This window comes from Callithrix jacchus, chromosome X (genome assembly GCF_049354715.1).
Source record: "Callithrix jacchus isolate 240 chromosome X, calJac240_pri, whole genome shotgun sequence".
Lineage (NCBI taxonomy): Eukaryota > Metazoa > Chordata > Mammalia > Primates > Cebidae > Callithrix > Callithrix jacchus.
The window spans coordinates 136,734,941-136,751,433 of NC_133524.1; the positions used below are offsets into that span (position 1 = coordinate 136,734,941).

At 40.3% G+C, this 16,493-nt stretch overlaps 1 protein-coding gene across 1 annotated transcript; it reads right to left on the reverse strand.

Moving 5' to 3' along the window:
* Positions 1–1,526: 1,526 nt before the first annotated feature.
* CXHXorf66 (chromosome X CXorf66 homolog) lies at positions 1,527–11,657 on the reverse strand. The gene is made up of 3 exons (XM_054250971.2): positions 11,541–11,657; positions 3,880–4,033; positions 1,527–2,525 (listed from the first exon to the last, which is right to left on the reverse strand). Exons 1-3 carry the CDS (start codon positions 11,626–11,628, stop codon positions 1,697–1,699), a joined length of 1,071 nt encoding a protein of 356 aa, XP_054106946.1. The 5' UTR covers positions 11,629–11,657; the 3' UTR covers positions 1,527–1,696.
* Positions 11,658–16,493: the final 4,836 nt, after the last annotated feature.

Below are 16,493 nucleotides of genomic sequence, written 5' to 3' on the forward strand. Positions count from 1 at the left end.
TTCAGAGTGGGGAGGTGCCATGTAGGACAAATATGTACAAATATGTAGACCACCAACTGAGACCTTTGAAGAATGCATGCCAGGGCAAACTTTTTTACCATTTTGATGAGTAATGAAACAATGAAAAGTACCTTGTTGAGATTTAGAAGTTTAGAACACTTTGACTAATGTCATGGTGCTCCAAGTGTGGGTGCCACAGGCTGGATCTTCACTTTAGGTAACAGCCACCAGAGGTGATGGTGTTAAAAGTGGTCATCAGGAAGGCCAGATGTGGTGGTCACACTTATAATCCCAGCACTTTGGGAGGCTGAGTTGGGCGGATCACTTGAGGCCAGGAGTTCGAGGCCAGCCTGGGCAACATGGTGAAACCCCGTCTCTACTAAAAATACAAAAATTAGCCAGGGTTGGTGGTGCATGCCTGTAGTCCCAGCTACTCAGGAGGCTGAACCAGGAGAATCACTTGAACCTGGGAGGCAGAGGTTGCAGTGAGCCGAGATCACACTACTGCACTCCAGCCTGGGGGACAGAGTGAGAAAAAAACCCAAAATACAGAAGTGGTTATCAGGAATTTTCCCAACTCAGCCAGAATCAAGTGCACAGAATGTTTTAGTCTGTCCAGGCTGCTATAGTAAAATACCATCAACTGGGTGGCTTATAAACAACCAAGATTTATTGCTTGCAATTCTGGAGGCTAGAAGTCTAGATCAAGACACCAGAATATTCAGTGAAGGTCGGCTCTATGATGTGTAGATGGAGTCTTTTCACTGTGTCCTCACATGGTGGAAGGGGTGAACTCTTCAGCCCCTTATAAAGGATTAGTACCCCTATATGGGGCTGAAAGGTACTCCGCTCACATGACCTTATTACCTCCCCAAGCCTCCACCTCCTGATGCCATCATATAGGGGATTATGTGTCAACACCTCAATTTGGGGGAACATGAACATTTAGTCCATAGCACAGAGCTACATCCAACAGGCACCGGACACTAAAGGAAAAGAGACAGTCTTCTACTGTGAGGACTGCACTTAAACATTAAAAATAATTGGATTGGAACTTCAGTTGAGAGCTAATCAAAGGTAAGGAAGAGTCTAGGCAATTTCTTTTTCTTTTCTTTTTTTTTTTTTTTTTGAGATGGAGCTTTGCTCTGACACAGGCTGGAGGGCAGTGGCTCGATCTTGGCTCACTGCAACCTCCACCTCCTGGGTTCAAGTGATTCTTTTGCAACAGCCTCCCTAGTAGCTGGGATTACAGACACCCACCACCATGTCTGGCTAATTTTTGTATTTTTAGTAGAGATGAGGTTTCACCATGTTGGCAAGGCTGGTCTCAAACTCCTGACCTTAGGTGATCTGCCTGCCTCCGCCTCCCAAAGTGCTAGGATTACAGGCACAAGCCACCGTACCCAGCCCCATCTTGCAATTTCTTTCTAGGTTTGTGTGAGTGTGTGTTTATGGTTCTTATCCAAGTGACCAGGTCTAAGTAAGATACATCAAAAGATCCTTGTGCCCCTCAAAATGAAATAATAATTACAATAATAATTTATGTCATGCATTTTACTGATATTTTAAAAATACATCACCTCCAAGATGCATAGGGCTGATTTTGATAGTGATTTTTCCCTCTATTGGTGTCTTAAGCAATGTTGAGCATAAAATAATTGGTATAAGTTTCCTCTTTCACACTTTGAGCTCCTAATCATTGAGAATCACTTGAAGATGGCTTCATTGCAATGTTGCACATAAGGGTTACCTCCCTATCATTGTCATTCTCAGTATAACATTTCATCTTATTCCTATCATTCGCATGATCACAGTGTGCATTGTTCCTGGAATCTGACTTACTAGAGGACCTGGAAAAGGACTTGACTTTACTTGAAACACATAGGTTTTGAGTATTTTTCTTCTTTGCCTCAGAAATGTCATTGACCAAAGGCTTATAGGTTTTGGAAATAATACATCTTTCCCTGTGGGGTTCACAAGTTTTGGCTAATTGAGGGTTGAGTGATAAGACTGCCCCGCCTGGACTCACTGACCTTTTTGGATTAAAATGTTTGGGAGGCTTAGCCAATTTCTGTAGACCGAATGGCTTGGGTGATGAGATTTCATCTTGTGGATGGGATAAACAAAGTGGCTTGGATAGCAAAGGTTGCCTCACTGACTTATCTGAACTGGCTGGCTTACAGGCATAGGCTAGCTTACATAATTTTTCTAGACCGAGTGACCTATGTGACTTTTCCAGGTGAGATGACTTGCATAATTTTTTTGGGCATGATGACTTGGATGACTTTTTTGGATATGATGGCCTAGTTAACTTTCGTGCATGGTTTTGTATGGATGGCTTTTGTAGACTCGAGGGCCTGATTAATTTTTCTGCACTGGATAATGAATGTTCTGAACTTGAGTGCTCAGATGTCTTGTCTATAGTGGGTAGCAGAGATTGTTTTTCAGGATTGAATTGACTGGCTGTCTTGTCTTCACTGAATGATATTTCGCACGACTTGGATGCCATACCTTTTTTCTTGCCCCTGAAAGCATAGAAAATTTGGAATATAATGATTTAAAACAAAAGAGACCTATTACTATTATCAGAGAACATACAGTACTGTCAGCTTAGACCTGTGATCTTTTTGGGGCTTTAAGATGAAGACTGAACACAGTAAGAATTGGAGTGTGGTGTCTGGGCATGATGTCTCATGCCTGTAATTCCAGCATTTTGGGAGGCCATGGAGGGCAGATCACTTGAGGCCAGCAGTTTGAGACCAGCCTGGCCAACATGGTGAAACACCGTCTCTACTAAAAATACAAAAGTTAACCTAGTGTGGTCGCACATGTCTGTAATCCCCAGCTACTTGGGAGGCTGAGGCATAAGAATCACTTGAACCTGGGAGGCAGAGGTTGCAGTGAGCCAAGATCATGCCATTGCACTCCAGCCTAGGTGACAGAATGAGACTCTGTCTCAAAAACAAACAAGAAAATACATGCAATAAAACAGAATTGGAGTGTAGTGAAAGCCACAACTAAGGTTATAAATATGAACTCTTGTTTAATGCTTTTTCTTAGGAGTATTTTACTATTTAACCACATTAGATGACAATATAGTCCACATATAGAATGACACAAAGTTGTTTCAGATCTACTACAATAAGAGAGAAAGAAACACAGAAACACAGAGATAGAGAAAGAGAGAGAATGAATCTCACTTATTTCAGAATTTAACTATTTATAAAAAAGTCACAAATTGATAATGTATCACAAGATAAAAGCATCTGCAGAAAAAGTCATTGTTTTTATATCATATTTACAAAATCAAGTTATCTGTGCATATTTAAATTCATAACATTTCTCTGAAACTAAAGGAGAGCAGTACTAGTACCACATTATAGTCACCAGTCTTTGGAATGGGATATTTTTAGGGAACTAGTATATAAAAGACAGGCACTGAGATCATGAGAGTAACAACATTGAATAATTTTTGATGCATTAAATCTTAAAATGGTAGATTATCCAAAATGTTTTGTTGTCTTTGAAAAACAGAGACCTAATTCCCTCTTTCTTTCTCTTCATTCTCCCACTCTTATTCAGCTATTCATGCCCTCTTATTCTACACTGAATTTATAATGCAATTAATATCCTGGAGTTCAGCTGAACCCTGAACAAGAGACACTTTGGCTAAAGTTAATAATGTACTAGAGAATATTTAAGAGCTGATATGATTTAAGTGAAAATATTCACCTACAACAGGTTGGTAGCTCTTCACTAGTCTAAAATTAAGTAACCTGAGCAATAATGAAACCTCCACTATGTGTATATACACACACACACACACACACACACACACACACACACCTTGCACTCTTAATTTAAAGGAGTAAAACTTACATTTCTGCTTTGGTGGCATCACCACTCGTAGAATTATGATAGAGAATACAAAAACAAGTAAAGACGAAGAAGGTGATGATAATACCAACTAAAACAAGTATATTTCGTCTAAGGTAGCGCAGTTTTGTCTGCATTGATTCAACGGGTTTAGCTTCTGCAAAGAGATTGTATAATCAGAGGTGTTAGGTAACCAAGTTTTTTTCCACGTTGATCATGGTTTGATAGTGTAGATCAAAATAACATTTCTTATCAATTATTTTTTAAACCTGATTAATTGTATCACTGTTATGTTTTTTCCTCAAGGATCCAGCCAGTCCAGAAGCTAAATCTGGGAGGCATCACTGGCTAATCCATACCATTTCCTGGGTTGTCCCTGAATCATGGCTTGGTTATCACATTACCTGGGTTTTTGAATCTGTGTGTTTATGTCTTGCATGTGTAAGTGTACTTGAGTGTTAATATGTGTGTGATTGAAAAGGGATGTGACAAAAACAAACCCTTGTTAAAAACCTACAATATGCTGGAGATATGGCAAGATGGTCAAATAGGAACAGCTCTGGTCCGCAGCTCCCAGCGAGGCCAATGCAGAAGGCGGGTAATTTCTGCATTTCCAATTGAGGTACCCAGTTCATCTCATAGGGACTGGTTAGGCAGTGGATGCAGCCCACAGAGGGCCAGCAGAAGCAGGGTGGGGCGTCACCTCACCCAGGAAGTGCAAGGAGCTGAGGGCTTCCCTTCCCCAACTGAGGGAAGCCATGAAGGACTGTGCTATCCAGCCCAGATACTATGCTTTTCCCATGATTTTTGCAATCCACAGACTAGGAGATTCCCTTGTGTGCCTACACTACCAGGGCCCTGGGTTGCAAGGACAAAACTAAGCAGCTCTTTGGGCAGACACAGAACTAGCTGCAGGTTGGTTTTTTCCCCCCACTCAGTGACACATGGAAGCCCAGTGAGACAGAACCATTCACTCCCCTGGAAAGGTGGCTGAAGCCAGGGAGCCAAGTGGTCTCACTCAGTGGGTCCCACTCTGATGGAGCCTAGCAAGCTTAGATCTACTGGCTTGAAATTCTTGCTGCCAGCCCAGCAGTCTGAAGTTGACCTGGGACAATCAAGCTTGGTGCAGGGAGGGATGTCTGCCACTACTGAGACTTGAGTAGGCAGTTTTCCCCTGACAGTGCTAAGGAGGCCAGGAAGTTCAGACTGGGCAGAACTCACCACAGCGCTGAAAAGTATCTGTGGCCAGACTGCCTCTCTAGATTCTTTCTCCCTGGGCAGGGCATTTCTGAAAGAAAGGCAGCAGCCCCAGTCATGGGCTTACAGATAAAACTCCCACCTCCCTGGGACAGAGCACCTGGGGGGAGTGGCGGCTTTAGGGGCAGCTTCAGCAGACTTAAACATCATGCCTTCCAGCTCTGAAGAGAGCAGTGGATCTTGACAAGGATTCTCCCAGCACAGCACTGGAGTTCTGCTAAGAGAGAGACTGACTGCCTCCTCAAGTGGGTCCCTGACCCCCATGCTTCCTCACTGGGAGAAGCCTCCCAGCAGGGGTCAACAGACACTTCATATAGGAGAGCTCTAGTTAGCATCAGACCAGCACCCCTCTGGGACAAAGCTTCCAGAAGAAGGAGCAGGCAACAATCTTTGCTGTTCTGCAGCCTCCACTGGTGATACCCAGGCAAATAGGGTCTGGGGTGGACCTCTAGCAAGCTGCAGCAGACCTGCAGAAGAGGGGCCTGACTGTTAGAAGAAAAACTAACAAACAGAAAGCAATAATATCAACATCAACAAAAGTACCCCCAGACAAAAACCCTATTCAAAGGCCATTAGCCTCACAGATCAAAGGCAGACAAACCCACAAAGATGAGGAAAACCCAGCACAAAAATGCTGAAAATTCCAAAACCAGAATGCCTCTTCTCCTCCAAATGATCTCTACTCTTCTCCAGCAAGGGCAAAAAACTAGATGAGAATGAGCAATTGACAGAAGTAGTCTTCAGAAGGTGGGTAATAACAAACTCCTTTGAGCTAAAGGAGCATATTCTAACCCAATGAAAGGAAGCTAAGAACCTTGATAAAAGGTTACAGAAACTGCCATTTAGAGAAGAACATAAATGACCTCATGAAGCTGAAAAACATAGCACAAGAACTTCGTGACACATATACAAATATCAATAGCCAAATCAATCAAGCAGAAGAAAGGATATCAGAGATTGAAGATCAACTTACTTAAAGTAAGGTATGAAGACAGGGTTAGAGAAAAAAGAATAAGAAAAAATAAAATGAACAAAGACTCCAGGAAATATGATTCTATGTGAAAAAGACCAAACCTACAGTTGATTGGTGTACCTGAAAGTGACAGGGAGAATGGAACCAAGTTGGAAAATACACCTCAGAATATTATCCAGAACTTCCCCAATCTAGCAAGACAGGCCAACTTTCAAATTCAGAAAATGCTAAGAACACTACTAAGAGACTCCTGGAGAAGACCAACCCCAAGACACATAATCATCAGATTCTCCAAGGTTGAAACAAAGGAAAAAATGTTAAGTGCAACCAGAGAGAAAGATCAGGTTACCTACAAAGGGAAGCCCATCACACTAACAGTGGATCTCTCTGCAGACACCCTACAATCCAGAAGAGAGTGGGGGCCAATATTCAAACATTCTTACACAAAAGAATTTTAAACCCAGATTTTTATATCCAGCCAAACTAAGCTTCATAAATGAAGGAGAAATAAAATCCTTTCCAGAGAAGTAAATGCTGAGGGATTTTTGTCACCACCAGGCCTGCCTTACAAGAGCTCCTGAAGGAAGTACTAAATATGGAAAGGAAAAACTGGTATCAGCCACTGCAAAAACACACCAAAATATAAAGAGTAACAACACTATACAGAAACTGCATCGGCCAGCTGCAGTGTCTCACGCCTGTAATCCCAGCACTTTGGGAGGCTGAGGTGGACAGATCACCTGAGATCAGGAGCTCTAGACCAACCTGACCAACATGGAGAAACCCCATTTCTATTAAAAATACAAAATTAGCTGGGCGTGGTGGTGCATGCCTGTAATCCCAGTTACTCGGGAGGCTTAGGCAGAAGAACCACTTGAACCCAGGAGGCAGATGTTGCAGTGAACTGAGATTGTGCCATTGCACTCCAGCCTGGGCAACAAGAACAAAACACCATCTCAAAACAAAATGAAACAAAACAAACAAACAAAAAGAAACTACATCAACCAATGGGCAAAATAACCAGCTAGCATCATGATGACAGGATCAAATTAACATATAACAGTATTAACCATAAATGTAAATGGGCTAGTGCCCCAATTAAAAGACACAGACTGGAAAATTGAATAAGGAGTCAAGATCCATCAGTGTGCTATATTCAGGAGACCCATCTCACATGCAAAGACACACATAGGCTCAAAATAAAGGGATAGAAGAATATTTACCAAGTGAATGGTAAGCAAACAAAAGCAGAGATTGCAATCCTAGTCTCTGATAAAATGAACTTTAAATTAACAAAGATTAGAAAAAAAAGAAGGGGATTACATAATGGGAAAGGGATCAATGCATCAAGAAGAGCTAATTATCCTAAATAGATATGCACCCAATACAGGAGCACCCGGATTCATAAAACAAGTTCTTAGAGAACTATGAAGAGACTTAGACTCCCACACGATAATAGTGGGATACTTTAACACCTCACTGTCAATATTAGACAGATCAATGAGACAAAAAATTAATAAGGATATTCAGGACTTGATCTCAGCTCTGGACCAAGTGGATCTAATAGACATCTACAGAACTCTCCACCCCAAATCAACAGAAGATGCATTCTTCTCAGCACCACATAGCACTTATTCTAAAGTCGACCACATAATTGGAAGTACAACACTCCTCAGAGAATGCAAAAGAACAGAAATCATAACAAACAGCCTCTCAGACCACAGTGCAGTCAAATTACAACTCCGGACTAAGAAACTCACTCAAAACAGCACAATTACATGGAAACTGAACAACCTGCTCCTGAATGACTACTGAGTAAATAATAAAATTAAGGGAGAAAAATAAAAGTTACTTGAAACCAATGAGATCAAAGAGACAATGTACCAGAATCTCTGGGACGCAACTAATGCAGTGTTAAGAGGGAAATGGATAGCACTAAAGTGCCCACATCAGAAAGCAGGAAATATCTGAAGTTGACACCCTAAAAACACAATTAAAAGAACTAGAGAACCAAGAGCAAATGGATTAAAAAACTAGAAGAAGACAAGAAATAACTAAGATCAGAGCAGAACTGAAGGAGCCAGAGACATAAAAAACCTTTCAAAAAATCAATGAATCCGGGAGCTGGTTTTTTGAAAAGATTAACAAAATAGATAGACTACTAGCCAGACTAATAAAGAAGAAAAGAGAGAAAAATCAAATAGACACAGTAAAAAATGATAAAGGGGATATCACCACCGATCCCACAGAAATACAAACTACCATCAGAGAATACTATACACACCTTTATGCAAATAAACTAGAAAGTCTAGAAGAAATCTATAAATTCCTGGACAGTTACACCCTCCCAAGACTAAACCAGGAAAAATTCAAGTCCCTGAATAGACCAATAAAAGTTCTGAAATTGAGGCAGTCATTAATAGCCTACTAACCAAAAAAAAAAAAAAGCCCAGGGCCAGACGGATTCTATCAGAGGTACAAAGAGGAGCTGGTACCATACCTTCTGAAACTATTCCAAACAACAGAAAAAGAGGGACTCCTCCCTAACGCATTTTATGAGGCCAGCATCATCCTGATACCAAAACCTGGCAGAGACACAACAAAAAAAGAAAATTTCAGGCCAATATCCCTGATGAACATTGATGCGAAAATCCTCAATGAAATACTGGCAAACCAAATCCAGCAGCATATAAAAAGCTTATCCACCACGGTCAATCTGGCTTCATCCCTGGGACGGAAGGCTGGTTCAACATATGCAAATCAAGAAATGTAATCCATCACATAAACAGAACCAATGACAAAAATCACATGATTATCTCAATAGATGCAGAAAAGGTCATTGATAAAATTCAACATCCATTCATTCTAAAAACTCTCAATAAACTAGGTGTTGATGGAACATATCTCAAAATAGCAAGAGGTATTTATGACCAACCCATAGCCAATATTGTACTGAATGGGCAAATGCTGGAAGCATTCCTTTTGAAAACTGACACAAGACAAGGATGCCCTCTCACCACTCCTATTCAACATAGTATTGGAATTTCTGGCCAGGGCAATCAGGCAAGAGAAAGAAATAAAGGTATTCAAATAGGAAGAGAGGAAGTCAAATTGTCTCTGTTTACAGATGATATGATTGCATATTTGAACATTCCATCATCTCAGTTCAAAAACTGTTCAAGCTGATAAGAAATTTCAGCAAAGTCTCAGGATGCAACATCATGGTGCAAAAATCACAAGTATTCCTATACATTAATAGTAGATAAGCAGAGAGCCAAATCATGAGTGAACACCCATTCACAATTGCTACAAAAAGAATAAAATACCTAGGAATACAACTTACAAGGGACGTGAAGGAACTCTTCAAGGAGAACTACAAACCACTGCTCAAGGAAATAAGACGGGACACAAACAAATGGAAAAACATTTCATGCTCATGGATAGGAAGAATCAATATTGTGAAAGTGGCCATACTTCCCAAAGTAATTAATAGATTCAATGCTACCCATCAAGCTACCATTGACTTTTTCACAGAATTAGAAAAAACCACTTTAACTTTTCTTATGGAACCAAAAAAGAGCCTGTATAGCAAAGACAATCCTAAGCAAAAAGAACAAAGCTGGAGGCATCATGCTTTCTTATGTACTTCATGCTATACTACAAGGCTACAGTAACCAAAACAGCATGATACTGGTACCAAAACAGATGTATATAGACAAATGGAACAGAACAGAGGCCTCAGAAGTGATAGTACACATCTACAACCATCTGATCTTCAACAAACCTAACAAAAATAAGCAATGGGCAAAGGATTCCCTATTTAATAAATGGTGCTGGGAAAACTGGCTAGCCATATACAGAAAACAGAAACTGGACCCCTTCCTTAATACCTTACCCCAAAATTAACTCAAGATGGATTAAAGACTTAAATGTAAAATTCAAAACTATAAAAACCCTAGAAGAAAACTCAGGTAATACCATTTAGAACATAGGCAAAGACTTCATGATTAAAACAACAAAAGCAATTGGAACAAAAGCCAAAATTGACAAATGGGATCTAATTAAGCTAAAGAGCTTCTGCACAGCAAAGGAAACTATCATCAGAGTGAACAGGCAATCTAAAGAATGGGAGATTTATTTTGCAATCTATCCATCTGACAAAGGTCTAATATCCAGAATCTACAAGAAACTTAAACAAATTTACAAGAAAAAAAAACAAAAACCCCATAAAAAATGGGTGAAGGATATGAACAGACAGTTCTCAAAATAAGACATTTATGCAACCAACAAACATGGGAAAAAACTCATCATCACTGATCATTAAAGAAATGCAAATCAAAACCAAAATGAGATATCATCTAACACCAGTTAGAATAGTGATCATTAAATAGTCTGGAAACAACAGATGTTGGCGAGGATGCAGAGAAATAGGAATGCTTTTACACTGTTGGTGGGAGTGTAAATTAGTTCAACCATTATGGAAGACAGTGTGGTGATTCCTCAAGGATCTGGAATCAGAAATATCATTTGACCCAGCAATACCATTACTGGGTATATACCCAAAGAATTATATATATATATATATATATATATATATATATATATATATATATATATACTATAAAGACACATGTGCACATATGTTTATTGCAGCACTATTTACAATAACAAAGACCTGGAACCAACCCAAATGCCCATCAATGATAGACTAATTAAAGAAAATGTTGCACATATACACCATGGGATACTATGCAGCCATAAAAAGGAATGAATTCATGTCCTTTACAGGGACATGGTTGAAGCTAGAAGGCACCATTCTCAGCAAACTAACAGAGGAACAGAAAACCAAACACTTCATGTTCTCACTGATAAGTGGGAATTGAACAATGAGAACACGTGGACACAGAGAGGGGAATATCACAAACTGGTGCCTGTTGGGGGTGTGGGGGCCAAGGGGAGGGAGAGCATTAAGACAAATACCTAATGCATGTGAGGCTTAAAACCTAGATGATGGGTTGATGGGTACAGCAAACCACCATGGCACATGTATATCTACGTAGCAAACCTGCACGTTCTGCACATGTATCCCAGGACTTAAAGTAAACAACAACAACAACAACAATAACAACAAACCTACTGTATGTTAAGTCCCTTGCCAGATTCCTTTATATAGTATTAGCTAGTTTGGTGGGGACGGGGCAGGGTGGTAAAGGGGGACCATAAATCTGTCATCTTGGTGCTTATATTTTGTTTAAGTTTTTTACACAGAACTAAAAATATTAGCTGTTGTATTAGAAATTCTTAAAGACCTACTAATGGCAACACTGCTAAAAGTAACAGCAGATTTCTTAAATACAGCTAGCTTTTCTAATTAAATGCTTGAATGTTTACTTTTATAGATCATAACTTAGAAGTTTTAAGGTTAGGCACATACCTGTAGTAGAAGATCCATTTGTTTGGTTTGTATTTATACAATTATATGTATAAAAGGACAAAAGTAGGACACAAATAAGAAGATTCATGTCCAGGACTTGGTTCAAATGAGCCTTCTTCTAAGGTAACTACTGATTTTATGTGGTTCAGAATGTTTTAGGCATTTATGACATCATGACCATTATGTGTCATCCTCTGACAACAGAATCTCACCATGGCAAAGCATAAGCTTCTGCATACAAATGTTACCAAATGAGGTTTTTTTTATTTTTTTGAGAGGGAGTTTGGCTCAAGCTGCAGTGCAGTGGGATCATCTTGGCTCACTGCAACTTCCACCTTTGGGTTCAAGGTGTGGTGGCTCACAGGTGTAATCCCAGCAGTTTGGGAGGCCGAGGCAGGCAGATCACTTGAGGTCAGGGGTTGTAGATTAGCCTGGCCAACATGGTAAAACCCCGTTTCTGTTTAAATGCAAAAATTAGCTGGGCATGGTGTGGGCACCTGTAAACCCAGCTACTTGGGAGACTGAGGCAGGAGAATTGCTTGAACCTGGGAGGCGGAGGTTGCAGTGATTCAAGATTCTGTTCCAGCACTCCAGCCTGGGTGACAGAGTGAGACTCCATCTCACAAAAAGAAAAAAAATTCAGAACAAGAAAATTGAGGCATTATTAATTAGAGAAGGAAGTATTTGGAGAGGTAAGGGAAAATGGGATAGATTTCCTGGGGAAGCAATACTGGGGCTGAGTTCTGAAAGGTAAGTAGGAGTGAATTATGAGAAAAGGAAAGAAGAATTTTCCAAGTGGAGGAGGCATGTGTGCAAAGGCACTGTGATGGAAGGAAGGCTGGCAAGTTGGAGAAACCAAAAGAAGATAAGAGAGTTGAACAATAATGGGGAAGCACAGGAGAGTTTTGGTTTTTTGTTTGTTTTTGAGTCAGGGTCTTGTTCTGTTGTCCAGGCTGGAGTGAAGTGACACCATCTTAGCTCACTACAACCTCCACCTTCCAGGTTCAAGCGATTCTCCTGCCTTAGCCTCCCAGAGTAGCTGGGACTGCAGGCGTGCGCCACCATGCCCAGCTAATTTTTGTATTTTTGGTAGAGATGGGGTTTCACCATGTTGGCCAGGATGGTCTCAATCTCTTGACCTTCAGATCTGCCCAACTTGGTCTCCCAAAGTGCTGGGATTACAGGCACGAGCCACCGCCCCTGGCCGTTACTGTTTTTATTGTTGCCAGGACTAGAGTAAGGCCCAGTGAGATATTTGCCTCTAGCACAAAATTTAAGGGGTGCCGCAAAATTTAGCAATCAAAATAAACAAGATTTTAATGCAATCTTTAAAACTTAATGCCAAAAATCTATGACCAACAAAATATTGAACATTTAAATAACGACGGGATCTGATACTGCACTTGCAACACCCTGTCCCACTCCCCTCATCCTAATCCCAGCTCTGCATCTTGGGCCTGCAGGGCCGTATTTATTCTTTTCCACTTTAAAAAGCAGAGGGGAAGGGTCTAAGGACTCAGCCAGGTGCTTGACAGGGCTGTGTCCCCAGAACCGTCAAAATCTCACTAGGTCATTTTCCTCGGATAGCTGCTTCTGAGCCCTTGTGTAACGATTCTTGGTGAAGAATGGCTGCTCCTGGTTTCTCTCTCCTTGGTTCTCCAGAGGTTAACCTGTACCACCTTTCTGATTTCTGCCATTGTATTTGATTGTCTTGCTCCTAACGTCTGGCTGGCACATATCTATAGGAATCAGTAGTAGGAAAAGCTCCTAAGCTTTTCCCAGCACCCACATGGCAAGTTTGAACCCTTGCCCTCATCCAGATGAGAGGAAGGAATCTTTCTGGGGTTGCCAACTTGGGGATTTCTACTTCCCTCCTCTCGACCTCAATTGACAGTGCAGTTCCACCTTGGGCCTTCAACATTTTCCCCCCATTTGATTTTTTTAATTAAAAAAATAATATATGCACCTTATAAAAATTTCAAATCACGCAGAGGTATTTCAGACTTCCTTTATCCCTTGAGGTCTTCTGACATTTTTAAATTGCTTTAAATATTCCTTACTCACAGCTTGCAATGATACCTGAAATCTTCATCTCTATTTTTAATTACATTTTAAAATTGCGTTAGGAATATATTAATATTAACCCATTCTCATTATGAAAAATACAAAAGACAGATGTATACAGAATAAAACGTTATAGACTGTTTTCCTTCCCCACTTCTCTCTACCCCATTCTCGAGACAATGACACAAAAATTTGATGTGCATCTCTCAGATCTCTTTCTACATATTTACATGCATATCTATGTACATGATGCACACACATACTACTTAAAAATGGGATCATTCTGTAAGTATTCCTTTTCAGGGTTTAAAAAATATCACACAACTATTCATATGCTGATATTCACAGCAGTATTATTCACAATAGCCAAAAGGTGGAAACAACCTAAATGTCCATCAACAGATAAATGGATAAACAAAATATGGCATATGCACACAATGAAACATTATTTAGCCTTAAAAAGGAAGGGAATTCCAATACATGATACAACATGAATGAACCCTGAAAACATTACGCTAAGAAATAAACCACATATTATATGAGGTACTTAGAGTGGTCAAATTCATGGAGACAGAAAGTAGAATGGTGGTTATCAGGGCCTGGGTTGAGTGGGGAAAAGGAAATTACTGTTTAGTAGGGACAGAGGTACAGTTTGGGATGATGGAAAACTTCTGGTTATGGTTGTGAGGATGCTTGTACAGCAACATGAATCTGCTTAATGCCACTGATGTGTATACTCAAAAAGGATTAAAATGGTAAATTTTATGTTATATTAATTTTCTACAATAAAAAAATAGAAAAAACAATACACAACTAATGCTTAAACCATTTCCTTGTTAAAAAAAAGTCAGATGTAAACATTTATAAGGCAAAACATGACTGACACCCTTGACCACCTTCCATCCCATTCTTCTTTTCCAAGGTAATGACTGATATATGTCCCTTGAGTTCTTTTTCTTTGCATTTACATATATTACAGAGCATAGATCTGGAGCCAAAATGGGTTGAAATCCTCGCTCCACCATTTACTAGCTGGCTGACCCTTGGACAAGTTAATGTCTAAGTTCTGTACTTTAAGATCCACACCTGGAGGCCGGGTGCAGTGGTTCACACCTATAATCCCAGCACTTTGGGAGGCCAAGGGGGATGGCTCATTTGAGGTCAGGAGTTCAAGACCAGCCTGGCCAACATGGTGAAACCTTGCCTCTACTAAAAATACAAAAATTAGCCAGGTGCGGTCGTTGGTGCCTGTAGTCCCAGCTACTCGGCAGGCTGAGGCAGGAGAATCACTTGAACCTGGGAGGCGGAAGTTGCAGTGAGCTGAGATCGTGCCACTACACTCCAGCCTGGGTTACAGAGCAAGACTCTGTCTCAAAAAGAGAAAAAAATCTATGTCTGTAAGAAGATTAATAGAATCTTCTGTATGGATCAACTGGAGGTCATTATGTTAGGTGAAATAAGCTAGGCACAGAAAGACATGCCTCATGTTCTCACTCATATGTGGAAGCTAAAAAGTTGATCTCTTGGAGGTAGAGAGTAGAATGATAGTTACCAGAGGTTTGGAAGAATGTGTGTGTGTGGTGGTGAGGATAGGAGGGTGATAAAGAGAGGTTGGTGGGCTGGGCGCAGTGGCACACGCCTGTAATCCCTGTACTTTGGGAGGCCGAGGTGGGTGGATCACCTGAGGTCAGGAGTTCGAGACCAGCCTGGCCAACATGGAGAAACCCCGTCTCTACTAAAAATACAAAATTGGCTGGGCATAGTGGTATCCGCCTGTAATCCCAGCTACTCGGGAGGCTGAGGCAGGGGAATCGCTTAAACCCAGGAGGCGGAGGTTGCAGTGAGCCGAGATTGCACCATTGCACTCCAGCCTGGGCAACAGAGCGAGACTGAGAGGTTGGTTAATGGGTACAAAAAGAGAGAGGTTGGTTCATGGGTACAAACATATAATTAGGAAGAAGGAACAATACAAAGGTGACTATGGTTAACAACAATATATTGTATATTTCAAAACAGCTGGAAGAGAAGATTTGAAATGTTCCCAATACAAATAAATTATAAATGTTTGAGGTGATGGATATCCTAAATACCCTGAATTGGTCATTACACATTGTATGCATGTGTCAGAATTGATCACATGTACCCTTATAAATATATACAATTATGATGTATCCAAAAAGTTTAAGGGAAAAAATAATAGAAGCTTCTGAATAGGGATAAAATGAGGATTAAATTAAAGAATGCATGTATGACATTTAGCACAGTACCTAGTACATAATAAGTGGTCAAGAAATGTTATTATTGGATGTAGTACCCAGTTTTAGAGAGTCAATAAAGCAGGTCAGCAGATAATACCTATCATGTCAGTATCAGGAATCAGGGACTGAAGGGAATTTGGGAATGGGGGCCAGAAAGAGAGCAGAGAAGTCCCCAAATGGAAAGTGAGTGGTTGCCAATCAAATCTAGCATTTAACTTTATGAAACAAAAAATAGAAGAGATATAAGAATACATAGATAGAAGCACAGTTATATTACACAACTTTCAGCATAAGATAAATCAAGTGGACACAAAGTTATTAAGGAGGTAAAATATATAAATAATATAAAATATAATCAATAGAGTTGATCATATATACATATACATGGAACTTTACAGCCTTTTCTTTTCTTCTTCACAGACATAATGAATTGTTTTATCTTCTTGGGGTAGGAAATCTGTTATTTTGGAAAACCATTTCTTTCCACCTCAACCAAATGGTCCTGATAAGAACTAAACAATTATAGTATCCCTCTCTCCTGGCCACAAGGGTGGGCATATGGCTCAGGCTAAACCAGTAATTGGTTCCCGTCTCTGACCATAGTGATTGGTTTATAGTTGGGCATGTGACT

What these genes read in the sequence shown, in the direction of transcription:
- CXHXorf66 (XM_054250971.2), bottom strand. Translation starts at nt 11,628, where the DNA reads ATGAATCTTCTTATTTGTGTCCTACTTTTGTCCTTTTATACATATAAT. An exon ending in AAATGGATCTTCTACTACAG is followed by an intron (nt 4,034 to 11,540) that starts GTATGTGCCTAA and finishes ATCTCTTTGCAG; the next exon opens with AAGCTAAACCCGTTGAATCA. An exon ending in GATGCCACCAAAGCAGAAAT is followed by an intron (nt 2,526 to 3,879) that starts GTAAGTTTTACT and finishes CTATGCTTTCAG; the next exon opens with GGGCAAGAAAAAAGGTATGG.